This window comes from Haliaeetus albicilla, chromosome 4, assembly GCF_947461875.1.
Source record: "Haliaeetus albicilla chromosome 4, bHalAlb1.1, whole genome shotgun sequence".
NCBI classification, from domain to species: domain Eukaryota; kingdom Metazoa; phylum Chordata; class Aves; order Accipitriformes; family Accipitridae; genus Haliaeetus; species Haliaeetus albicilla.
The window spans coordinates 27,028,325-27,046,514 of NC_091486.1; the positions used below are offsets into that span (position 1 = coordinate 27,028,325).

The window sequence follows — 18,190 nt, forward strand, 5'->3', positions numbered from 1 at the left end:
GATAGTACAAAAGCCCACCTCTTTCTCTGCAAAGAGCTGTGCAGTGAAGTGAAAAAGACACCTAGACTCTGAATTCAAGAGATGGAGACAAAAATTTCATTATGCTAATGACTGCCCTACAATCCAAAAGATTCAATTGCAGTTTAGGGGGTTTTTTATACCCTGAATGGATGCTGTGGGTCTTGAGGAATTCTGTCATTGGGAAGTCCTTGACTAAACTGAGAATGTGCTTTGAAACTGGTGTAGGTATCACTTCATAGTCCACTCCTTTGGACTGTAATGACATGCATCAACTGGAAATGGACTACTTTATCACACTAATCCAGTCCTGAAAGCAGAAGCAATATAGCAGAAGACTTCATTATGCTGCCTTTAAAGAGACTCTCTCTTCCCTGAAGACATTCTTGGTATTAAGCGTGTATTAAACAAGGTTTGCTATTGCTAGTAACGACTCCTTTTGATGCCCAGCCTCCTCAAAATGTCTCAAAGCTGTTAGAAATAAGGTAATAAACACTGGTTTATTAAATACAGAGAATTCTGTAGTTATAAACTAATTTTAAGTCCTCATTTGTTTGCATCTGAATTCTCCATATAAACTAGTGGGAAGAACTATTGATGGAATTGATAGCTTTAATGGAACTTTTAGAAGAATAAAATGGTGTGTACTGATGAATCACCAGAGAGATCTATAATTTTAAAGGCTAATGTCTCTTTTTTTCCATCATCTTCTTGTGTTAAATTTGTCCAACACACCAAACCAAACCCGCAAGAAATTAGAAGTCACTGTCTAATAAATGCTGTGCGAAGGTGAATTTTATTAATGATTTATTTACAAAGGAACCAAATACAAATTGTAACCTATATATAAATTGAATAGCACTCAAAGATTCTTCCTCTCCTCATACATGGCCAATATCTACTAATGGACACAGCAGACAACATGAACACCCTCATGAATCGGGCACCTTGCAGTTCAGTCCATCTGATCCTCTACAGCAGGGAGAAGACCAGGATCATGTTCCAAATTGAAGCTAATCTCTTGTGGCCTTTCAAGTTCAAGATACACTCCTTGAAGCCAGAGTTTCTCTTTAAACCTGTTTAAAAAAAGGTCAGTTAATATTGCCTATATTTTTAATGGTGGCAGCTGCAGCATTCCCTTTCATAAGCAACATTGTGGTGGTTGGCATAGACTGTTGTCTGTGGCCTTGAGACAATACGAGACAGAACATAAAATATCCTAAAACTCATCTTACTGACAATAGCAAATAACCAGAGGGCACTTTAGTTATAAAGAACAGAAGAGATGAGAAAAATGAGGAGAAATTTGACCTTTCTGTATGATCTACATGTTTTAAGCATACTGAATTCTCTGTGTGCCCTAAGTAAAATTAATATGATCTTGCGTTTGATTTTTTGCTTTGGAATATCTGCCTTCTCACAGCAATACAAGAAAAAACGTGAACAAAAGATATGGGATCAATGCTTGATCAGCTGGACATGAGGGAAAGTGTGCAGGCAGCTTATGATGAAAGGAGAACAGCTTTTGAATCAACACATGCAATAATTTTCCTTTCCTTTTACATGTTGCTCTACATCTAGATAGACAAACCTCAGAACTTAAAGGCAAAAGAACACTGCTCTTTCTTTTTTATATAGCTTTTTGACATAGAATTCACTATATATGAAAAGCTCAGAAAATATTCAGTTTTAGGCAACAACTGATTTTTATGTGACCAGTGTAAACTTAATATTTTGTGTAGACTGTCAAAGATTAGCCGGACAGCAATCCCACAGATTCTCAACCAGTTTTCAAGGTCACATTAACCATCACTTCTTTAAAGCCGTCAGACTCCTGGAGCCTCTTTTCCATTACATTGCTCCACATACCTGTCTGTCTTTCTAGAAGAAAGCAAGCTATTTTACTGTATCACCATAAAACCAGCTTTTCACCATAAAACAACCTTACCAGTTTTAGAGTTGTGTAATAAACATAATCAATAGAATTGTTTAGGTATTTTCTATTGAAAACCTCTGACAGCAAGTCTTATTTTTATGTGCACAATCTCTTCCTAACCCCCACCTACATTCCTACGTTACTTCATCTTAGCTGATGTTTCCAGTGAAACAGTGAACTAATAGTAAACCAGATTAGTCACAGTCACAGGGTATAAAAACTCTCTCATCCCTGAATACATTACTCTAAAGACAGGCAGTTCCAGCACCATAAAATACAGTGTTTAGGCTCTGATAGCCTAAATTCAGGAGGCAAGATTTAACCTTGTGCGAGAAGTCACCATAAGGACTATTGACTTCATGTATCTCACATAACCTTTTGAAATTGCACAGTGGGAAGTTTTGTCATCTTTAATCAATTCATGAACAATGACTGTTCCTGTGCTATTAAGGCTTCCAAGGAAGATGCTTACCTAGTAGAAAACTTTGTTTACATATTCTGTTATTGAAACTTCAAGTTCATGTAGTTGTATCACTTTAAACTTCTGGAATACTTTGTGTCTTTGAGCTGTACAATCTTACATTAATATCTACATGAAGATGCCTAGACTTTAAAAAATTATTTCACTAAACTAAATAACTTATTGCACAAACTCTGTTTTCTGTTGTATTACAAGGTCTTTCATCTAATAGAATTGCCTATCTCCTGGTAAAGAATTAAGTGTAAAAGGCAGTCACACATCATGTGCTTCATTTATATTATGCAAATTTCATAGGATTAGGAAGTGTGTTTGATGTATGCTTTGTAAATTAAGGTCCTTACAGCTCTTGGAGTATTACAAGAAGCAGCACAGAGTAAGCTGCAAGTTACCTTACTGGGAGGTGTTTAGCCACTGGCTTCTGATCTCCTGCACGATGTGTGACATGGGCTGGTACTAGCTCAGCTGTGGTGACATTCACTTCTGACAAGTATCCATCTTCCCATTCTGATTTAGCCTGAGTTACAGTGGAAATTTCTGGGGTTTTATTTTTCTCTGAAACAAAACACGTATGTTAGGAAGTGGAAACAAGGTGCTCATTTAATATGGCTACAACATGCCTAAAAGCATGCAGCTGGCAGGATGAATCACCTATCACTGTTACGAAAGCAGAACAATGCGCCTTTCCAATTTCGTTGCTGGCAACACAGATATACTTCCCAGTATCAGCAAGGACTACATTTCTTTTAAAAAGGTAATACGTATCTCCTAATTTCTCAATCTGTAAAACAATAGAATGCACATAGGAGATTATTAGTACCATAAAGCAAAATATATTATCTTTCTCCCGAGAAATATTTCAAGAATATTAGAACATACACTGATGTCTCCGGATACCATGTGGATATCATCCTTCATCCAGCAGACATGTGGTTTGGGCTTTCCATGTATAGTGCATTGCAGGATTAAATCTTCTCCTTCTTGTAGAGTTGTATGTCCAAATTTTTGTATGAAGTTTGGCTGTTCTCCTTGTACTGAAAAAAAACTATCACTGTATTTTAAAAGGCACCACTAAAGCAACTGAAGAAAAAATCTGCTATTATAAAGTTCACCACATTGCATGACAAAGAGAGCCTTTACTGATGCCTGGAACTCAGGATAACTTGTTTGCAAGACAGTTAGTAGGCAGACATCATTTACCTATATAATACAAAGTTTGTCAAAACACATGGATATTAAGCACCCAAGAATTTCATGCATTGGCATAGTCATATTAGTTGCATGGTAATGCTAAAGAATCATGTTCTTTGTGTAGGTAGTAGGCAAGTCTATGTGGATTATTGTGTTCCAGTGAAGGTGGAAGAGTAAATGTTCCACACAAAGTGACAAAGTCAAGAGAGCAAACTTTTGCATTTAGTGCGTTGCTGTACATCACGCTCTTTTTTCACTTTCTTTCCCTACTGTTCAAGTCAAAAAAATGTTATTGAAAAAATAAAAAAAAGATTGATCTATATTGGCAACAATGATGAAGGCCAGAATGTGGCCTCTCTACAACTTTGATCCCGATCATTATTTTGGCCATCATTAATACTGAAACCATGTACTACCAGATCATCCAGTACAAATCTGATTCAGATCAAGGATGGGCAAATAATTGCATTTCTACTGTAATAACCAGAGCACATGAGATTGAATTTGTGCTGGCTTCATGCCAACTGTGGGACGACAGGTAACACCTGAGCCAGTATAAGGCCTGGCTAATACAAATTAACCCATCAAAATTGTTTGAAGAAGTTTCAGTCATCAGCGCCAGTTTGTACTGAATCAAAGCATTGCTTCATGAGACATATGACTTAATGAGCTGTAAAACTGGTTTTACTGGATCACTGTACTACTACCTGAGGTTCCACTTATATTCTACCTCCAGGGCAACAGTAAAAAAGATGACAACCTTAGAACTCAAAGTATTCTTGATACAGGGAATCCAAAGCAGCAGATGTTAACACACACAAGCACACACAGAGGCATATACTACAACAAAAATAAACATTTTGCATTCCTAGCACATAAAGAATATATTCTTGTTCCTCTTTACTATAAATTGTACCATGTGTCCATAATATTTAACAGATGTAATCACCAGGTTTCTCAGAAACAGAAAGTTACTGAAATGTATGATAAATAACAGAGCTTGAAACTGCTCTCAACTATGTCAGCATTACTCCACTGTTTTAGGACAAAAATTTTTTTCTTTATGCTACTGTGAAACAAAAATCAGCGTACCTCACAAAGGTGCCCAGCAAATTCTAAACCCAAATACATTGACCCCTTGGCTATTTTTGCCAAATGTGGGACCGTCAGCATAGTGACACAGACATTTTCACCTGCTGTATTAATAAATCCACTGTGTAGGTGAGTTCTTACTTGCAATAAGCTTTCAAGCTTAGCTGCTTTTACATTGTTCCCATGTACTGTAGGACTGAGGCCACAATATAGAGCAGAAGTATGAGAGTTTTACTCTCTCCCTCTTTCTAACCTAAGGTCTACATTAGCCAGTCCCAGCAGCTCAAACAACTCAGTTCTTAGCTGTTGAAATTGAGCAAGAGCAAGCTGCCACCACCATTGCATTGCATGCACCTGAAGAACAGAAATTTGGGATCTGCAGCTTCATGTCAAGGAACAGAACCTGCCTGTCTCCTTTTTGCAGGCAGCTGGCAATAAGTCACGAACAGTGCATGATTAGCTTGTATTCCAGCAGAAAACGTTAAGTGGGCATCAGCCACTACTTGTGATATTTTTGGCTGGATTCCATTACTTGTGCAGTTTGCAATACCTTGCAAAGTCACGCTGCATCTCATACCAGGATACTTTTTACCATTTAAAAAAAAAAAAAAAAATTAATCTGAGTGAAACGGTGATAATAATCAAATCCTATCTTGATTTTGTATTAGTAAGTCAGCAGAACACAAAAACTAAAATGACCAGTTTCTAGAGAGCAAAGGGAAAAGTATGTGCAAAGAAAACCATGAATTGACAGTTACTACAACTCTTTAAGGCACAGGGTAGAACACAACAGGGAAACAAAGTCTGCTGTAAAAGAAGAGTTCATCCTCTGACAGCAACCTTCAAAATAGAATGGATCGTTATATCTCACTGATGGTTTTTGCATGATGTCATAAGATGCTAAGACAACTTGTCAATTAAAAATTATTTCTTGGCTGGACATCCCATGAACCACAAAGGTTAGAAGGAACAGATCTTTTTTCCTGCATTGTGGAGGGAGAATATTTCAGGTTGTCAGTGGTACTGAAATCCCACTCTGATGGCTTCAGATAAGAAGTTTGTCAAATATTAAATATTACGTAAGGTATTTGTAGAACCAGTAGAGTTCTCCTGCAAACTGGGGAACCAGCAAGGAAAACTCAGCAGTCTGGAGCAATGTAAAAACTGCAGGTGGAGTGATTGCCTGCGTCTGGCTTTATCACACAGCTTTCACCACTGCCCCAAGTCTCTCTCACACCCAGATAGTACCAGGTCAAGCCAAATTGTTTTCAGCAGCCATTTTTTATTACTTTGCTTTACAGTTATTTTTAATCTATTTACACTGGGCATGTAATTTCCAATCTCTGATGTCTTGAAATGTGATATTAGCAAGTTCATTAACTTCCCCCTATCTTGTCCAAAAATTTAGGCTAGACTGAGATTCACACCGTGCTGCTCAGAGACTTTGGATTCACTTAGCATTGCTCTAAATTAAGATACTGCACTTTATTGGTTAGAGATTTTTGTCTCAGTCAAGCTCCTAACACAATCAGAAGGAATTTTATTAAGGAATACCAAGTAGGTCTCATGACCCAATTGATCTGAAATATCCATAATCCAGAGCTCCAGCCTCCCTGAATACCATGGTGTAGCCTCATTAAAGGAAGTCTGAGCAGTAATTTTTAAAGGCACAGCCCCTCTGAGCCACAAAAGATATAGACACACAAAAACTACTAGCTTACCCTAGCAAAGTCTCCAGAGAAACATCCAGAAACAGGCATACCTTACCAGTCATTTGAGAGGAAGCCACCATCTCCATTGCAGCTCCAGCCACATCTGATCCAAAGCCAACCAGGGGAATGCCTCATCCTCCCTTTGCCTACTGACTCACACCTGGGCCCTCAGACTGGCTGCTTCTTTTGAGAAATGAAAATAATTAATCCCTTTCCCCTCCGAATTTATGCGCCTTGTGTAAATACCCCTTCACACAACTCCACATCTTGTAGTCAGGCAATCTCATTCACCACTTTCTTTCTTAGTGGGCGTCTGCACATGGGGAAGGAGGAAGGGGGGTTAGGTTAGTAAGATGCCTAAGTATATTATTTTTGTTGAAAGGCTAGAGAGACTGAGATTTAAATCTGCTCTTTAAGAGACCAGTCAGGAAGATGTAAACATGTTGCAGTCTTGAAGTAACTATAGGTTCAAAACTGTGACTGTGATGAGGGGAAGTCAACACTGTAAAACAAGAAAGTAGCAGAACCAGAACAATACAAAACACCTAGATGTATTTCCAGCTTCTAAAGCATGATTAAAAGGAGGAGGAAGTGAAGCATGCTTAACACGTACTATAAAAAAAAAAGAGGAGTGGGGGCCAGAATTACATTGAAATTATTGCTGAAACAGAATGAATGTGGCTCTCTTTCAGAGAAATATTAGTGTATCAAGAGACTGTATTACTGTCAGTCTTTTTTTTTAAGGTTATCTGAACAGAAAACAGCACAAATTTTCCAGGAAAATTTTTTGGGCATTCATTCGAGTCCTTAAATAAAGAGTATTTAAACCCAGACTGCCACCACAGCAGTAATTAACATTGATTACACCTCTGTTTACAAAGCAAAGCGTTAAAACCAGGAGACTTTCAGTATCCTACTGTGTATCTACCCTCTCGAATCTCTCTCTCTCTTTTTAGTCTTGTTTCTTGCAACAATAAAAAAAAGTGGCTGGTATCCATATACCCATTAAAAGCTGCATTTAAAACTACTCCTGACTTAAAGTAAATGCAATACCATACTCACAAAATCAAGTTTTGTTAATGTAAATTTCAGAGATATTCAAATTATCAGAGGAAAGGTTTAATGATTATGTACTTCTACAATGATTTATTAAGACCTATAGATGTGCTAAGGTGATTTCTGGCCTTATATTTATGTCTTTTTGTATTTAATAATTATAATAGCTGACTATGCAAAAATAACAACGTTCTCAGAAGTGACATTTGACCTTTTATTATTTCACAGTGTCTGTTATATAGCAATAGCATGAATGCCATACTTGTGTGAACTCTTGAAAATAATAGCATTCTTAGATTTTAAAAGTTGGATTCATTTGCATCTCACTTTCTTCTCACAAGCCAAACGTGCGAGATCTTATTTAACATTTAAATAGGAACTCAATTCTAGGATTTCATCCAGTAGTAGGAAGCTTACTTTTCCTAGATAACATGTTTGAGTAAAAATGAAAGTGGATGTGTTGGCACAAGAGCAGCCATACATAAGCCACTTCAGCTGCTTTTGAACTGAATAGCAAAACTGAGGCTCACTTTCCTTAGAAAGGCAGCTGGCTTCCCTGGGTGACAGGTAATCTATTGGGATCTTTCATATAAGCTTTAGACCCATATAATTTTAATCAAGGTGTACAAAGAACTCTGCATTAATCTACCCTTCCCCAGTGGAATAATTTTGTTTTGTCTTGGTATAGTTGGAGACAAGATCACCCTTGACATCTTCTTTCTGTGAAAGTCTGTTGAAATCTGGGGTACCTAATTTGTTGGTTACAACAGACATTTATGGTTCAAACTGGAAAATGAGTGTTAAACTTACCAAGTGTGGCATTTCACTATCATTCTCCTTTTGTAGTTTTGTGGGCAGAGGGCAGCTTTCCTTTAGTGACTTTCTAGATAGAAGTGGCTTTAAAATGTCCTTCTCCAGCCAAAAAATTGTGCACGGGTGCCATTTCAACACCGCATCATAGCAGCGAACATTTACAAGGGCATGATGTCAATACAGCTTCCTCATCTGGAAGGCCTTCCTGGAGCATATAATCCCCAATCACATCTCAGATAGCAATGCCTTGAAAAAGTCCATTAAGATAAACTAGTTTTATGTCTTGTTCAGCACATGAACTACCAACAGTACTTTTAAAATACGAAGAAAAAAAGAGAAAAAAAGAGATAAGGAAAATACAAACTTTAGCAACAAGAGTCATTTCTTGAACTATTTAAACCATAATTCAGAAGAAAAAAAAAATCAGCATTGTATTGATTTTAAATGTTTTCCTGCTAAGGGGGCAAAACATAAGCATACTTAATTAGACGTATACAGCATGATACATACTCAGAATTTTACTAAAGGCAGAATGCACTTGTTCATAGACATATGCAGCATGGATTTATAAATATTGGAATAAAATTTACTCTCTCTCCAAGGCTTCTTTCTAACTCTTCCCCTCTTAGAGGAAAGATGACAGTCCTCCTTGTTATGCTTGGAACTGGGAGTGTAAGCCAAACTCCAATAAAAGGCTATATCACTGGCTAGCTTCTAAAGAATATTAATAAAAAGGTGGAATAAATTCCACTTGGATTCAAAGCTGCATCTCTTACTCTCACACAATTTTGTAAACTGGCCTTGTATTCTAGCTGTCAAATCTCAGGTAAAGCAAGTAACTGAGATCTCTCCCACTTGTTCTAAGCCTGTTAGATAAATTTAACAGAAACAGATTTAATTCAAATGTGTATGAGGGAGAAGGTCTGCATGCTTGCTCCCTTGTAATACCCTAGGAGCCTGGATACACACAAGGAAGTGGTACGAGGGAGGGGAAAGAATTTGTTCCCACAATCTGCATACACTCGCCCAGCAGTGCTGTGTCTGTTGCCTTTTTAACTCATAGACCTGATTATCATAAATAGTGAGCGGTCTTTCTGTAAGTGCCAGCAAGCAATCAGATCCAACTACAAGTCTAGATCCAAGCTACCTCCAATTCCTGCTCTATGACGTCACGAAAAGTTCACATCTTTTTCTCCTGCTTTGATAGAACTACAAATGAGTTTGGGACACATTTTTCCAAGCTGGGCTGGAATCCTAGCTCTATCTTTGCCTTCTGAAGGACAGAGACTCACCTCACAGTGTTGTTTTGATCAACAAATGGCTCCCCTCCAACCAAAAAGGTCAAATGCATATCTCTGAACTCACACACTGGCCGTATAAAAAAAAGACAGAACAATGACCGTTCTATCACTGAACTTCCCATAGTTTTCAAGATGAAGGATCCACAAGTTAAAAAATAGATGCAGCTTGGAGCCCAGCACCTGTAGAACTACAATGACTCTTCCTGTCACAAGCCTTATCACAGGTAATGCTTAATTTAAAGGCCTAATTCTGGGAGAGGCAAGGCAGAAGAGGAAAGAGAACATGTCTGCTTTCAGTCCTGTTTTTTTGTGTGCATATACTTAGCCTCAATACTGAAGGCAAAAAAAATGCCTGAAAAAGTGATCTGAGTATTTATATAAAAAGTTACTCAGAACATGTCAAAAGAACACCCATGGCTACTTTTAATTTTTGAATGATGGCAGCTCTCAGTCAAAACAGAGGATTGAAGGGCAGCCATCACCTAGAAGACTCATTTTCAAATAGAAAATCAGTGTTATGAACAGGATAAAGTTATCAAGCACTGGCAACTCTCCAGCAGGTAAAACCTTACAGCCTGTAGGAGAGGCATTTTGGTATGTTCTTACCACAATATTGCTTAATGTACCACTTCTGCAAGTCAGCTTGCTCACACAGGTTCTTTGCTGTGTGTTTATAACAATCATACATAAAGTCACAAGGGCACAAAACCACTGAACTGAATTTTACTTTTATGAAAATTGAAACATTCAAAATCGTACTAATTATTAAAATTAGCTTTATTGTGAAATGAAAAGTACACTTCAGGAAAACAGGTGATTCTTATACCTGAGAGAATTCTTATGAATCAACATTTTGGGGAGATGACTGAACTTAGGAAGTTGTTCATTAAGGGTAATACCAATTTTAGTTCGAATTTACTTTGTTCCCCCGTCTGCTCACCTCCTCCTCCCTCCTGCTCCCTCTCGTATTGCTGTGACATTATATTCCCTTCAGAACTTCTCCTGTTTCAAAGTTACAGGAATTTTAATAAAGTTGCAGTCACTGGGCCAAAATGTCTAAACGTCAGTTGTCAATCTCACTGGCCCCCGACAATTTGCAATATATATTGTGCTCATAGTATGCTACACAGTAAAAGGCTTACTTCATTTTGGCAAATTATGCAAAAGAAAGTAAATATTTCCTCTCTATAAATTTTCCATACCAATGCAGTTGTACCATGAAAGCTGCAAATCAAAGATGCAGGAAAAATCACGTAACTGTTTGTCAATTGTCTCTACTGTACAAATACAATAAGTGCAGGAGCTAAAGAATGAAGTTACATTTGAGGATTTATAAAATCTTCCACTGGCACAGTTAAATCATTATTACTAAATAACTAAACAAATTAGTACTTTAATAAAAAATAATATTTGTGGTTGTCCTTGTCAAGAATGAAATGCAATATGGAGGTGAACAAAGTTCTGGTTTGGATTTACTGCTTTGAAGTTATAGGAGAATTCTATTTGACTGAAATTAAACAAATATTTTTTTGGTGTGAATACACTTTTGAGTATTTCCCAATCTGGTTGATTCTGTTTGAAATCAGTGTGCTAAATATTTTAAACAGGCACAAGTGCTCCCTTCATAAACTGTTATCTTTCTTGTCTTATACTAACAATTTAGCGGATTATTAGAAATATTTATATATTTAATTTTATAGGAAGGCAGAAGAAGTATCACAAGCATCTACCAAGGCAGACTGGTATGTTGGAACGTCTCATTTTGTAAACATTTGGGGGTTTGGTCTACTGTACACTAGGTGCCAATCCTGATGATTCTGGGTCAAATCTTTGTACTGCAGATGATCACAACTCTATTGCAACTCCTGCAGCTTTCACTGGTGGAGACTATCTGCTGGGCTGAGACAGATTTAAATCTGATCTGTGCCAGTGCAATCACAAATGGTACAATTTCTTTACTAAGAAGCTTTATCCTACAAATAAAATTATTTTAAAAGTATATGAGAAAAACATGGTTGGAAATAATACATTCGATGTTTAAAAAACATTTCAACACCCTCCACACCACCTCCCCCCCAAAAAGCATATCATAAAATATAAGTTGATCTGAGCACTCTACCTGGGTGTATCTTGACATTTAATACCTATAACCATTAAAGCTGTTTCCAACACTTTGTGATGTCAACAATTTTAGAAAGCAAAACTCTGCCTCAGATTCTAGAAAATCCTTGTAACTTTTTTACCTCAACATCACTATGAGAAAGGAAAATAAGCACATAATACTGGTATTAAAAAAAACAAGCAATATATTGAGTGTGACATAAAAGTGGTTTGGTACAGATTGTGAAAGATGCAGTGTAAGAAAATAAATGTAATGTTGTCTTAGCATGTGAAAATTAAGTCCAGCGCAGTCAATATTGTACTTATTTTGTGAATAGCCAGTATATTAGTGATATGCTAATATAGATGACACACAGCATTATCCAGTCTATTATTGTAATAGGTGGCCTGTTACCTTTCACGTGGAGAATGGCACTTGATGAGATAGTGCCGTTCAAATTTTTAGCCCGAACAACATAGAGGCCAGCATCTTTATCACACACCTTTCGAATGAACAAAGTATGCTTTGTCTCCTTTTGTAAAAGCTTTAAGTGCTCATCTGCAGTCAGTTTCTGGCCCTTCTTGTACCTGAAGCAGAGAGTCAGTTTTCAAGTCAGATCTATATCACTGTATGCCAAGCAGAACTTTACAAATTCAGACAACCTCTATAACACTACATTGACAGCAAGAGAGAGACCTCACTGCTGTGCTCTCATTCCTCAGTTTTAAAGTTATATGTAAATATTGATGAATATTTAAACAAATCAAACTGCTGGATAATACATTCTTAATACTAGAAAATGTGTTTCTGAAAATGGTTTTCAATGGACAAGTCACAGTTCTCTCACTGCAGTATGGGAGAGAGTAGCATGAAGGCCTGGGAAAGGTTTCAGTTTTGCGCTGAAACATTTTTGCTAGTAAGGTGTTGAGTCAATCCACATTCAACTCATGAATAGGCTCTTAAGATGCATAAGCAACATACAAACCTCGTGAACTTGTGTCTTCAGTATAAAGAAGAGTCAAGGACCTGTTCTTCCACCCCAGCCCACTTAACTTTTACTTAGTTCACGTCATCAAACAGGATAGAACAATGCATCAGGAGTTATTTCAGAGAACTGGTATCATATTATAAAGCTTGAGGATCTGTCATCATGTATTGATATTGACTCCTGATTTACATATTGGAAGTAAGAGAAAATTCTGGGTCTTCTTGCCTCATGATGTTTCAGCATAAGCTACATTTAACCTAACATAAGCAGAGAAATATGTTTCCACATGCTTATCCAATAAAATGTCTACATCGATACAAAATAGAAGGTATTGGTGAATTTTTAACTACAAAACGCCCACTTTTTTTCTGTTTTTATAAATTTCTAATTTGCAAAATGCTTTCTGTTGAATGTTATTTTTAAAAGACCAAATATCAACAGTGTATATATTTTTGAGCTGAATTAATGCTTTCTTATGATAAAACTGAAGGTACTTCTTGTTTCACCAACAATATTTCTCGAAGTGTAGAATACCAGGATTTAAAACAAAGTAACTTTATTGATACCAACACAGTATATAGCACCAAGGTTGCAGTGTCCAGTATTTTTCTCAGTGCCATAAAAGAAAATTTAGCTTACTAAAAGCTTATAGTTTGCCTAATTCTTTACATGTGTAATAATAACCTTAACATCAAAATGTTTCCAGTAAGAGGCATATCTAATTTTAACACATTAAAAGAAAGGCTTCCATTGTGAATCAGTGGAGAAATGGCAAATGAGGTAAAATGTTAGGAAAATATGCCAACACATAGAGGATACCAAAATCTTGAAATCCTGCCCCTCTTTCAGTCCCTATTCCCTTTGGTGGGGAATTTCTAAAAAGTCATCTTAAAAGATGTAATATAAACATCATCTGTATTTCTCACAAATGCAGTATAAAGCAATCTAATTAGACATACAGCAATTCAGAAAGAGATAGAGAATGCACACAAATATATAATATAAAACTGGTTCTCTTAGTGTAGACACTAAAGTTTGGGGGTTTTTTAACCTGCAGCTTCTCTCCAGTTTTCGACAACTGACTCTCACACATATATAAATGTGTGTGTGTAGGTATATGTAGTCGCTATATAAATATTTTAGCACGCACGCACGAGTATGTGTCCCTTCATATATAGTGCCAAGATCCTGAGAAAATGCAGGTGAATTTACTTACGGTAAATCTAGAGTGCACATTTGTTTTAAGAAATAATTGAACAAGTGGAATGTCATATTCCAGAATACAAAAAACAGATGATGTATTTGCTTAAAAAACATTGGATGTGTTTGCGGTAGTTTGATGCTCTCATTATTCATAAAATTAAGTACAGAGAGATTATTTAAAATAGGACAATTGTCAAAAGCAATTTTGAAGGTAGGAATCATGCAGAAGTGTGGAGTAGAAAGGATACAAGCCATTTATTCTAGTCTATAAATTAATTAATTTGGTTATAAGTGGTTCAAGGTGTCTTGCTAATAGGTATATTTACTACTTCTCATTATAAGCTACCCACCATGTCAGTGTAGGCTCTGGGAATCCCGTTACTTCTACTTCCAAAGTTACCGGAGAACCTTCCATGACGGTTTTGTTAGACAGAAGCTGGGAGAAGTTAGGCACCTGTCCAGTTAGGCTGGCCATGCTGTTCTTTTCTGATGAACTTTTAATCTCTTCTCGAGTGACCATCTGCCTCTGACAGCTTCTGGTGGCGTCTGATTGAAACACGAAACCTGAGAATGCATCAGGCAAAGCATGCAACCTGTCCTGGGTTTTAGTACAGTTATTCAAGTCATGCAATTGTTCTTGTGTTTCTGCCATGCTTTTATGAAGTTCAAGGTGTTGCAAATGTGTTTTGCACACTTCACCCATCATGCTATATAGCGGTTTGGCATTTATCGTGCAGGAAGCAGTGCTAGCTTCAGATATTCCTTGTAAGCTACCAGTCAAAGGAGATACTTCTCTGACTTTTGGACCAGAATCTGTTGAAGAGATACAAAACTTCTCAGACTGATCTGATGGGCTTTCCATTCTATTATTTGTAGCATCAGCATAAGCAGAATTTGTTAAGAGATCAGACACTTCCATTGCTTTTTTAATACTAGTGGTTTTCTGCATTTGTAAGTTATAGGAACTGACATGCAGACTATGAGAGCTACAAGAGCACTGGTCTTCTAGCTCTGTTTCAGAATGTAAGAGGTTGGATTCTGGTGTCTCAGAAAGCGGTGGCAAAGAGATATCATCAGGTGATATACACTCATATTCATCTCCAGAGGGTATTTCTTCTGCCAGGAATTCAGTCTGTAAACTATCTTCTTTGGCTGAAGATGACAGCTCTGTATCCTGTGAAACAAGATCCTCACCAGCTGGACAGATAAGTGGAATATCAGCCAATTTATTCCTCTCCTTAAATTAGGATGGGAAAGAAGAGAAGGAAAGAAAAAGACAGACAGAGAGAATGAGTTATCATTCTATGCATCCCTTTTCACGCAGAAGCTAGCAACAATATTTGAAATATTTCTTCTAATTAAGCTTCAGGTATTCTGAGAAGCAGGAGAAAATATGTGGGAAAGGGTAATTCATCAGAAATTTTTGCAGCAGCTAACTGGAATTTCAATCTGTTTGGATAGGTTCTAGCAGATATTATTATAATTATATATGAACATTTATAACAACCTCTTCCTATAAACAAAGGCCAACCTGTGGATTTCCTGTAGGTGCTGTGTATAAGAGCATTTGCAAGGGGAAGGTGGAGGAGGGGGTGGCCTAATTACCTCTAAATGGGAAACAGTTACATAACAATAAAAATATATTAACAGCCAAGTTACTGGACTTTGATTCTTTGAGAAAGAGAGTCACCAGTCATGTTCAAGAATTACAGAATTAAACCAACATCTTTAAGATATTTTCCAAGCATTTTATATTTCTCTCATTTTTTTGCCAGCTGTTTCAAGATCTTGTTCAAACACAAACAGAAATCAATGTTAACATTATTTTTATATTATGTTGGATCCAGAATAAAAAAAAGAAATCCCTCTCATCATGTTTCCAAAAAAAAATCAAATGTGGCACAAGTGCATTAATTTTAATTGCAAAGCACCAAAGATAGTATCTGATTTATTAATTACTTCTCTGCCTCTTGATTTTTATAGAAATGTGTAATCACATATTCAGGCCTATTTCATTTGTTCCAGGGCTCTCAACAAAGGTGTTCATAATGTTCTCATGCTATTCTCTCATTGTTGAGTTCTATACAAAAAATATGTAATCTACTAAGCACGTTTCTACCACCTATAAACTGTTCACTCAAATCAATTGGGTGATACACTGGGTATCATTGCTTTCCACACCAGATCTCTTTGGCAGTATCCTACACAAAAGTGCAGCGGCACATTCTTTTCGGCTTTCTTTTTGCTATAGCTCTAAATATAGCCTAATAATCAGTGCACACAATTACCAAAATAAAAGTAAAAAGAAGTAATAGAACCTCATATGTGCCGTGGTCCTGTATATGTGGTCATTTTAATATAGATGTTTTTCCAAGTTAATATATTTGTTATTTCAAAGCCATGGGATTCATGCCAGATCCATGAATGAATGACGGGAAGAAAGTTGGGATTTTACTGCATTTATTTTACTAAATAATTCAATTCAGTTGTAAGAAGAAGTTGAAATTTGGGTATTAAATATGTTTTCCACAAGCATCCCCTGATGATCTCTGACCCCCAAAGTGTCTTTCAGTATTAATATACCATGGATATAAACATGATAAATTATAAATTGCTTTCAAATTTGGTGAAATGTGACAATTTTTCCTCTTTCCAATTACTCAGAAAACAATAAATACTGAGTTACTTCTTCCTTCTGCACATATTCATTTTTTTTTTATTGGGTTTTTAACTAATTGTAAACTATTCCTAAGAAATTGTTATTTTTAGGGCCCAATTCCAATACACTCATACAATATATTTTTCTAGCATTTACAAATTTGACTGTCACCCAGCTCTTTTAACCTTATCAGCATTGTTCTTAGTTTTAAGCCTGACCAAATTTGCAAGTCTTTCTTAAATGAAGCTTTAATAGGCACTTCAGCAGCAAATTCTGGCTGGTTTGGTCTGACTTGAACTAACAAATTTAATAAACCAAATCTGATGAAATATTAAGAAGTTGAGAAATTCTTTAGAATGTTAAATTCTGAGCAGGTATATTTAAAAAAAAAAGGTCAAAATTTCTGAATAGCTAGTCTATACTGTCTGAATGAAATCAATGGTCCAGATTTATTCTGTCTACTGAGGAGTCTACTCACATGTACACACAGTGGCATACATTTGGGTAACTACAGGAAGGCCACAACAATGTAGGAATCTTCCAGTGACTAATCTAGGATCTTAGTGCAGGGATGTGTTGTCAGTTTCATGGTCACCTCATCTGGATATCACAGAACTGAACTGAGTTATTTCAGACATTGCTGGAAAATGACCCTGGGGAAAATGCTGGGGAAAAGAATGACAGGCGGGCAGTGAGTGAGCAAGCTGCCACACAGGCTTTGGCAACGTGAGGACTTTCAACCCTGGTGTGCCACCTGGGACCAAAGAAGCATGAGGATGAATGTGCCATGAGAAGGTCTAGGCCACTTTTTAGAGGGTGAGATTTATTACTGAAGCAAATTAATACTGCAAAACTAGCTTGCAGAAGTATAGACAAAATTAGAGATTGTTGGCCCACCAGACAAGGGGCTGGGGATGGGCCAGGTCTTTCCTTGGAAAGGATGGAAATGGAAGACAGAAAAGCTCTAGTAAGAAGAATCCACTACTTCAAGTGAAGTATGGAGTGATGAAAAGGGTGGAGGCATCATAGCTGCCATACTTCACATCTGATATTTGCTGTTTTGCATACCCTTGACTTCTCCCCTTGGCAGCTGAGGCACAGTCCGACGAGGACTGACAAAGCTGTGGCCTAGCAAAATAGGAAATAGGGCTATGGACATCTTCTGGGTGAGGTGATTCTCCTGAGGGTGGCTCTTTGGAACAGTCACAAAATTTTGAGTGAAATCTGGGCTCCAAGTCAATCTTGGAACTCTCATTGACTTGGAAAGGAGGTAACAAAATTAATTAGGTTTAATTTTGGCTTATCATCAGATTATAGGACTTTCTGTATTGAACTGAAGGGAATGTTAATATTAGTTGAATTTCTACAAAACATTGCAAGCTTAAATGTCTTGCAGTATTGGTCTATATTATCAGCTTGCAAAATGGAAATTTTAGAGCTCTAAATCAATTACCAATGTATCCTACCTTTCTAAAGACTGAAATATATTACCACCCACTCCAATTTACCACAATATTTCACATAATAAATTATTTACATTTACATCCAGGATCCCAAGGCTTCAAAATGTTCTTTAAGCTAATCTCATAAAACATAGGTCTGCTTTTGTATTGCCTGTATTTATAAGACTACATTTATTCAT

General features: G+C 36.8%; 1 protein-coding gene across 5 annotated transcripts in view; it reads right to left on the reverse strand.

Moving 5' to 3' along the window:
* Positions 1 to 797: 797 nt before the first annotated feature.
* CCDC141 (coiled-coil domain containing 141) overlaps positions 798 to 18,190 on the reverse strand; it is a 116,098-nt gene continuing 98,705 nt past the window's right edge. For 3 of the 5 annotated variants that reach the window (XM_069781565.1, XM_069781564.1, XM_069781563.1), the window contains 6 exons: positions 14,240 to 15,126; positions 12,113 to 12,285; positions 3,312 to 3,466; positions 3,084 to 3,213; positions 2,825 to 2,987; positions 798 to 1,094 (listed from right to left, as the gene is read on the reverse strand). In XM_069781565.1, the coding sequence (XP_069637666.1) occupies positions 974 to 1,094; positions 2,825 to 2,987; positions 3,084 to 3,213; positions 3,312 to 3,466; positions 12,113 to 12,285; positions 14,240 to 15,126 (1,629 nt within the window). In that variant the 3' untranslated portion in view covers positions 798 to 973. Of the gene's footprint in view, positions 1,095 to 2,824; positions 2,988 to 3,083; positions 3,214 to 3,311; positions 3,467 to 12,112; positions 12,286 to 14,239; positions 15,127 to 18,190 lie in introns of those variants that run through there. The other 2 variants (XM_069781566.1, XR_011324353.1) reach the window with 2 other exon arrangements.